This window comes from Phalacrocorax aristotelis, chromosome 18 (assembly GCF_949628215.1).
Source record: "Phalacrocorax aristotelis chromosome 18, bGulAri2.1, whole genome shotgun sequence".
NCBI classification, from domain to species: domain Eukaryota; kingdom Metazoa; phylum Chordata; class Aves; order Suliformes; family Phalacrocoracidae; genus Phalacrocorax; species Phalacrocorax aristotelis.
In genome coordinates, this window is record NC_134293.1 from 8,914,944 (window position 1) to 8,923,814 (window position 8,871).

General features: G+C 44.5%; 2 protein-coding genes across 2 annotated transcripts; one reads left to right on the forward strand and one right to left on the reverse strand.

Annotated features, from left to right (window-relative positions):
• Positions 1-1,175: 1,175 nt before the first annotated feature.
• On the reverse strand, positions 1,176-7,055 carry DERL2 (derlin 2). The gene is made up of 7 exons (XM_075113377.1): positions 6,862-7,055; positions 6,353-6,418; positions 6,000-6,073; positions 5,457-5,550; positions 4,740-4,935; positions 4,078-4,168; positions 1,176-2,102 (listed from the first exon to the last, which is right to left on the reverse strand). Exons 1-7 carry the CDS (start codon positions 6,952-6,954, stop codon positions 1,997-1,999), a joined length of 720 nt encoding a protein of 239 aa, XP_074969478.1. The 5' UTR covers positions 6,955-7,055; the 3' UTR covers positions 1,176-1,996.
• Positions 7,056-7,189: 134 nt separating this feature from the next.
• On the forward strand, positions 7,190-8,871 carry MIS12 (MIS12 kinetochore complex component). Its single transcript, XM_075113378.1, has one exon. The coding sequence runs from the start codon at positions 7,460-7,462 to the stop codon at positions 8,090-8,092; it is 633 nt and encodes a 210-aa protein (XP_074969479.1). The 5' UTR covers positions 7,190-7,459; the 3' UTR covers positions 8,093-8,871.

Here is an 8,871-nt window from a genome sequence, read left to right on the forward strand (position 1 = left end):
CCAGGTACACATGCTCTGGCATCACCCTGTAGAGAGAAGAGTACGATCCCGGAGTTGGACTCGACCGTCCTTGCGGGTCCCTTCCAGCTCAGGACGTTCTATGAGCTATGGGAACTTCAATTCTAAATACTGCACCAGGGTGCAAGGCAGCGTGCGAGGAGGGCAGCTTTGGACGAGCAAGGGCAGACAAGCTGTCTTACCAACAGGACTTACAACAGGCGGTGATCCTCAGGAAGGCGCACACCACCTTGCCCCCTTTACAGTAGGGCTTCGGATTTACAGCTTTTCTCTCAGTCACAGGGCTGTCATTTAGCTTCATCCCCACTCCTTGACGTTCTGCCAGCAACTACCAGGAGGCTCTTAAACACTGAACTAAAAAAAAAGTTTGACCCAACTCCTGCCTCATAAGCTATCCTGAACCCAAAACATTTTTTGTACTCCTAGAGAGTAAGATTTAAAGATTGGTTTGGGTTTGTTTGTTGTTGGGGGCTTTTTGGTTTTTTTTCTTTTTTTTTTTTTTTGGGGGGGGGGGGGGAATCTCTCTTAAGTTTTTATAACCTTTAACAGATAAACAAAATTGGTGAGTCTGTATCTGCATTTTATCAGAATCTAATACACTGCTTGTAGACAAAGCATTTCCCCATGAGATCCCAACACCTTCATCTCCTCAACTACAAACAGGGTAAAAAACTGTTGGCAGTTTTTAAGAACAGCAAAATCTGAGACTAAACAAGATGATCACATGTGTGTCAAGGGTGAGCCTATCCTCCCAGCTTTACAAGGAAGATGCAGTTCCAACTTGATCGCTTTTTATCACGGTATCACCAGCACAGAGCTACCCAGCAGTCTGTAGCGCCTCAGGAGTGACTGAACATGACAAGCTGAACTGTGCTCTGAATTCTTTATGTGGCTCCTCATACAGATATTTATAGTCAACATAACTTCAAGCTAAATCCCACTCAGTGTCGCTGACCTGTGTTGGACACTCGCTCCTCCTGCAACAAACTTCATACACAGACCACAAATTTAACATCTTGAGTGGATGATCGTGTTTCCTAGCAGTTCCGAGACACACTTGTGGGAAAAGCTTGCATTAATACTGGCTCTTCAGGGACTTGCTTTTTCACCAGCTGCTTCAAGACTACAGGATTATACAAAGGATTAACAAAAAAGGATCCACAAGACATTTTATTCAACTCATGTCTGAGATATTTGAGCAGTTCTGACTCCAGACAAGTCTTCTTCTCTGGTGCTCCAAGTCACTTAATAACCGTTAGAAGTTTGCACGTGTAGGGATGGATTTTGTAGAACTACCTATTTAAATAAGCCAGTAAGACTTAGACCTGGTCATCTCAACACACAGTCTTTGGGGAAAAAGCCATCAAAAAGTAGTCTCAGCCTGCAAGTGTGTTCACACAGAGGCACATTCCAGAAACCCAAGTGGCAAAATGAAAAGCCTGCATTACGGTACATGTTGTACTTCTTACAATTCAAACGAGACTGGAGACAATAGCATCTCAGATTAAGGAAAACCCTTTGCCATTGAAATAGGGACTTCCATTTTCAACCATCTTGTAGCTGTTTTATACAAGAATAAAAAAATGACTTAAAACCAAAAAAGTTGGTTTTGTCCCCTGTAAAGTTTCCCATATAGTTTCCTGTATCAAATAACTTGAAAAAATGCTTTAGAAATCACTTTAAACAAGTACTCATGCTCTTGGTAACTGAAGTTGACAGGAAATGGTTTCCAGTTTTAGGTTTTTGGCTCCTCTGGATTATTTTCATTATGAGTAAAATGAATTCCCTGACTGGGAAAGATACTGGTAGCCTGGAAGTGTCTTGTATTAGGCTGCCATTTCATAAAGTGCTTGTATTCAAAACCATAGAGCTATTAAAAAGTGTCCTTTCTGCAATAGGGAATGAGAGAGTCCCCAGTATGGAACTTCATTCAGGTCAGTCTCTCCCAGTTGTCGCTGGGTTTTGGCACCAACACTTATTATCCTCCAAGGCGCTGACCTTCTCCCCACGCAAATCCTCCCGGTCGTTCTTCTGGCAAGGGATTGTAATTAGGATCATCTTCCGGTGTATCAAATATTGCTTTCCTAGAAAACAGATATTTTTTAACCCTTTAGAATACAAGTTTCACAATAAGACCAAGACTGCTCAAATTCTGCACATGCAGAGCATCCTCCCTCAGAAACAGCCTGCCCACGCACTCGTGGTTTATATCCAAGTCACACTTCCTCTCCAGTTAGGAGCCATCTGGGACAAGGTCTAGAATCATGTGCCTGAATCAACCGAGACTGACGAGATTCAGCTGAATGTTAAAATGCCACCTCCAGGGTAAGGCAGAATATCATACAGCTAGCATGTTCTCCCAGGACAGGATACGGGAGCAAAACATGAATGGGATATTGAAGAGCTTTTCACATCTGAGAAGGGGACAAAGTAAGAGTCAGATACAGGCAGTATTATCTCAATCTCACAGGCAGAATGCAGGCGTTCTTGAAATCCACAGAAAAGCCTCCATTTGAGACAGCGTTAGAGGCCTGGGTTTCCTATTTATAATAAAGATGATGCTTGATCTCGTGGGCTATTTTGCCACTCTCAAAACCAGTTTTAGAGGTGATCTCTCTACAGATTTGTTTATCCAGAAACAAAAATGTAGTAGATTCTTTGAAACAAACAAACAAAAAATCCCACAAGCTGCATACAAGCAATCATTATATTCAAACATCTTAAAAGTAAAGTGTGTTTAACAATGTAGTTCTTAGAATACCTAAAGGGATTATTTCTCTTCACAACGAGTGACAGGCCATTTCAGGGAAGCTTTCAGAACAGGAAAAAAGAAAATACCAGGGGTATTACAGGATTTTGGCTAAGACAAAGAAAATTAAAGCGTCTAGGGAAAAAAAAAATTCCACAATTCTAGACCTAGACAAGAATCATAAGCAGCCTTCTGAACACAGACATGTAAAAGGATTTAAATGGCAGGCTGACGCTTTTTCCAGAGGAATAGTTCCTGAGACAGCACACATTGCTCCAACAGCCTTAGGAAGGATTCCTCCTGCACACAGCTGTGTGCCAACACCCTCTTAAAATGGGAAATCTCAAATATATCCTTATTGCACATGTGTAACTGGACAGTCAATTTGTCTACAGTTGCATTTATGAAGGTAGGCCTCACCAGAAACAGCCTTCTAACTTGGCCGGAGCAGCTGATTAGTGTAGGCCTACAAAAGTGACCAGCACAGCTGACCCAGGACAGCCATTCCTGCAGCCATTACCTGGTACAATTTCTTGCTGAAGACAAAGCCTATACTGAGCAGAAATAAACTATCAATATAAGTGTACTTATCCAGTCAAACAGGTATGACCCAGTTAAACTATGCATGGGTCTGACTATGATGTTTTAATTACCCAGGCTCCTGGAGGCTAGTTCAAAAAAAAACCTAGAGAATCAGTTCAGCTATAGAAAATTCTAAAAGTCTCACAGAGCTCACCTTTCAGTGTCTCAGCTGCCCTATCGTTTAGGCAAGCTTCTCTCACCGAAGCTGCTGTACAGCGCTGCTGATGGTTACAGCCCTCTACGCAAGAGGGAGCCAAGTAGGAGTAGCACCACTCAGTAGTGCAAACACTGAAGTCTTTTGCCAAAGTTGTGAAACAGATTGTGATTTACAGATGAAAACAACATTAGATAAATTTAATACCTCAGTCACTCTGTTCATACACAGCAGGACTCTTCTTATTCCTCACACCTCAATAAGAGACACGCTAACTGAGTTTTGCCTGTTGGTGGTACTAAAGATGCAAAGACTAAAAGTGTTTCCAAAGAAATCGAGGGTTAAAAGACCCCTTTAGCCCTTCTCCGCAAGAAGTTAGTTCCCACTTACACATCTGTAAGACACCCCTCCCTTGTTTGGCAACACATGATTTAAATAAAAGAGCAAGTACAGACACACCACAATTCTGTCTCAAACTGTCTAATTAGCCAGAAGTTGATGTGACTAAATTATAAACAGTTTCCCATGTGAGCACTTTTTCTCCAGGCATTCCAAATCACACACAAATACTTACAAGACAGATGGTGTCCTCAGAAGCCTTCCGCCACCCGGCTGATTGGGAAAGACATCCTCTAAGAAAAAATATATATGCCCAACAGCAATGCCTAGTATACAAAGAAAAGTCAAATGGTGATTTTTCAATACTTCTCCTTTACAACTTCCAAATGCTTCAGTAGAGTTTTCAGGGAATAGAAAAAAAATAAAAACAAAAAACCCCGCACATTGATTCTTTCATAGCAAACATGACAAGAGATACAGAAATACAAAAAACAATGAAACACACTGACGTTAGATGAAAAGCTTAACTTACGCCACAAGCCATTAATACAAGGAAACCTGTCATTATTAAACATACTGATACCATGGCTTTAGAGTTGATAAAAAAATGTAATATAAGCTATTTTACTTCAATAGTCTGACGCCCCCAATCAGATTATGTACCTGGGCTGACTCCAAGCAGTAAAAAGCCAAAGCATCAGAGGTCTTCCCATCCTTGTTAGAGTACAAAATACGCTACAGCGTTTAGAAATCAAGAAAAGCCTGGTGTAAATATAGCACCATTATACCAGACTAATACTAAGGAAGAGGCGTTTAGCCCTTTGCTTTTTCCACATTTTTTTGTTTTATGTAGAACACTAGCAGGAACAAATCCTTGTGATTCTTGCAATTCCTTACCCAGGAGATCCACAATGATGGAGTTCCCCAAGAGCAGCGAAAAGCCCATCAATACCCAGGGTAGAAATGGGGCTTGAAAGATGAGAAGACCAAAAAAGTTCATACGGACATAGGGATTCCTGCGGCTCCATACATACACAAGCATTATTGTGAATGCTTGACCCAAGAAAACCAAGTTCACAAACAGGCCAAAAAGCTGTGATAGTTAAAGAAAACAGTTAACCAAGTAATCGTTGTGAGGTCAAGCATGAGAAGAATTTGACAGCTTGACCTATAATCCCACATTTTTCTTACAACTCCTACCTCTTTCCCAGATTCAAGTAAATCAAGCCTACGGTCAATCAAATTCAAAACCTAGAGCAGGGTTCAGGGTATCTGCAGCACAAATAATCCCACTGAAGTATAATTTAGCATGAAATCACTGGAACAACAGCATTTCTCTTAGACAACCAGGGCTTGATCACACACCTGAGCAGTCCCCTTTCATCTCACTTCCATAATCCCGTCAAGCAGTAAAAAGCCTGAAAGACCAGCCCAGTATTTAACAGCAACAGTCACAAAGCATTCAAAACTGCTCAAACAAATACTGTTATTCCTTGTATAACAAACAAAATATATTATCACTTAAGAAATAAAACAATTTTAACACCATGGTTTCAGTTCTCATTCACATATCTTTAGCTTCACTAAAGCAGTTGGGAGTTAAAGAAAGGATACAGTCATTAAAAGTCCTCCAAAAAGGAACATAAATACAAAATCTGCCGTCCGACCTCGAAAAGAGCCTTCTTCAAGCATTCGGCAGTAACGATATCTGAAGTCGCAGGTCAGGAAAATTTGAATGCAAATGAGTTTAAAGAAAGTTCCAAGAGGAAAAGGATTTGATTACACACGAGCTTAGATGTAAGTTTTGTATCAATTTACTTCATCGACTGGCTCTTTCTGGGTGCCTCAAAAGAGAGGGCAGACCCAGGAGAAAAAAGGTACTCGGAGTTTTCTCCTGTATGTCAGAACCAAACTGAAGGATCACACTTGTACAACAAAGTCTTAATGACACAAAAATAAATAGCAGAATTCTAGACAATTTAGGAAGGAAATCCCACTGACATCTGTTCATGATACCAGTGAAGTCAGCATTGTTCAACTCCCAGGAACCTCACAGCGGAGCAGAACCGAACCTTTGCCTACATATGCATATAACAACACGCCCGTAGGCTGGAGCTCTGCTTTCCAAGCAAAGAAAACAAACTTGGTGAAGGATACAAAAAGATCATGTTAAATAAAAAATTAAAGCCAACCGGTCCAAAGAATAAGTAGTTTGTGATTAACCTCCATACCTGGAAAGAAGACAAATACAAAGACTTTAAACGTGACAGCTTATTTTTATTGTCTAAATACAAAAGCAAGTGACAATGTAACTGAAATCTCCTTCACAGTCAATGCATCTGAGACCTATGCTAATATACAGTGATCAGCACTCTAGCTTCATTAGCTATTCTAAAATACAACTTCAATATGAAAAGACACATGCATTTGTAACGCTCGGTTTGAGAGGACAAGTACTTGCAAACTCTACAGTTTACTTAAAGACCTTTCATGCTTTAGAAAACACTTACTTGAAAGTGTTTAAATATTAGTTCAGGGTTGAAATACAGCTGAAAGGGTGTGATTAGTTCTAATTGCTGAAAAAGAAGAGAACATTTGACGGAATCAATACACGAAGAAAAAGCTTTACGCACCCAAATAAGTAACCCCTTTGTGCCAAAAAGAGCCCAAGGAGTTCTCAGTCAGCAAACCAAGCTTTCTAGGAAAAGCCAGCCCCGATACCCCCTCCAGCTCCCTCACGCCGTTACTACTGACTTGTGCGTTGCTCCTCCCCGGGTTTCGCCGCGGGGGCCCTGGACGCGCCACTTTCAGGGGATTCCCTCAGCTCAGAAGGCCCCGAGGAGAAGAGACCCAGCCCCGCGGCGGGGAAAGCGTCCGAGGGAACCCCCCTCCACGGCTCCCAAGCCCATTCCTCTCCTCAGCCCCTCGGGCACCCCCCGCCCAGCCCCCTCAGGCTGCGGGCGGCCGTCCCCACCACCGGCCGTGCCCTGACCTCCGGAGCCGGGGCAGCCCCACTCACCACGGCAGCAGTGGTGAGGACGCAGGCCGTGGTGTAGGCCCGCGTCACGGGCGGCACCTGCAGGTACTCCTGCCGGAACGTCTGGTACGCCATCTTAGCGCTCCCCGCGCCGCTTCCGCTTCCGCCACGCCTCCGCGCCTGCGCGCATCGCCCACGCCAAACCCCTCCCCTCGACGGAGCCAATCGGCTCCGCGCTCTCATTGACAGAGCAGGGAGAGCGGTGACCTGCCCGTCTCTGTTTCCCCGCCCACGCGAGCTGGATCTCTTGATGATTGGGCAGAGCGTTTATCTTCGCGGTCACTGATTGGCTGCGGGCGATGCCGCTCTCCTGAGGGAGTTCGAACGACGCGGGAAGCGGTGACGGTTGTGTGAGCGGCCGGTGGGGGCTTGGTACCGGTACGGGGCCTCGGCCTGCGGCGCCGGAGCGGGGGGAGCGACCCCGGTACCTCGGGTTAACGGCGGGGGAGGCGGCGGCTGCGCTGAACCCCCTGCGGGAGCGGTTTCCCCTCAGCTCCGGGCCCGGCCTTCCCGCCCTCAGCACGGCCCGTCTCGCCCGGGGCCCGCGTTTCTCTCTCCTTACGGGCTTTCCTCCGCCACCATGTCGGTCAATCCCATGTCCTACGAAGCGCAGTTCTTTGGCTTCACCCCCCAGACGTGCATGCTGCGGGTCTACATCGCGTTCCAGGACTACCTCTTCGAAATGATGCTGGTGGTTGAGAGTGTAATCCTGAAGAAGCTGGACGGGTTTCCCGGCTGCAAAATCAGCCCCTTCCAAATCCGGAAAAGCACGGAGAAATTTCTTCTCTTCATGAAGGCGCACTTCGATAAACTCTTCAGTAAAATGGAAGAAGTGCTTCTGCAGCTGGTGTTAAGCATCCCTAAGAACGTGCTCCTTCCCGAGGACAAGGTCCATGAGCAGTACCCCTACAGCAAAGAACAGTTTCAGGCGCTTCAGGATGAGATCAATCAGCTGCAGCAGCAGTACAGGGCTGAGGCGTCTGCTGGGCAGGCGCTGCGAGCAGAACTGGAAGAGCAGAAGGCTGTTCAGGCTGAGCTTGAGAAGATTTTGCAATGGTTTGATGGGCTTGAGAATATCTGTAGGGAGCACGGGACCGGCAACTTCAAAGAAAGCTTTGCGTTCTTGACACAGAACTCTAAGAAACTGCAAGATGTGCTGAAAGATGTTGAAGAGAAAAGCAAGAAAATAAAGCAGAATGATCAGTTATTGTAATGGAAATTTTGAAAAGGCAAACTGACACAGTTCAGCAACTTTTAGTCCAGATCCTGGCAGGATATGGAAGGTGAATGTACCTTCCTGACCTTATGAACATTGACTTTGAACACAACACGGCATTTGTTTATTTTGATTATTAAAAATAAATCCATCTGTAAGAATGTCTAAGTGACTTTCCAGGGTGACACCAGCTTCCAGTCGATGTGTCTGTCAGTGAGGGCACCGGGACGTTGCAGCAGCTTCCCGAGGGAGCTGCCGTGCACAGGCAGCCTCTCATCAAGGCCGAGGTGCTGTTCGCTGTGTTTGAAAAGCTGACAGTGAGGAAGCCCGTAGAGACGAGTGAGACAGCGATGCTGTTGTTGAGGCTCTAATGAGAAGTTGTTTCTGTCAATGCTGAATTTCAACCCAATTTCTGAAATTCCAGGCTCACCACTCCACGCAGGTTTGCAGCGAGGTAGCTGGTGTTTTTAAGCAAGGACAGCGTGCTGCTCTGCAGACTGACAGCAGAGAAGCCACTGGAGGACATGAGCAACTCCATGACTTTGTCCTACTTTAGCTTCTGTTGCTTTACATATGTATTTTGTTTGTTTGTTAGGTTTTACTTTTGTTGTCCAGTACCCTTTTTCTACTAAATAGCAAAGTTCATTTTATTCATGTTTAATCAGATTTTCCTGTGCAAATGTTGTCAAGGCTGACTGATATGTTTGAGTTGTTCTAAGTCAATTAAGCTTATTCTATCTGTACTTGCTTCAGAATACATTGCAGCCTGCCTGCCT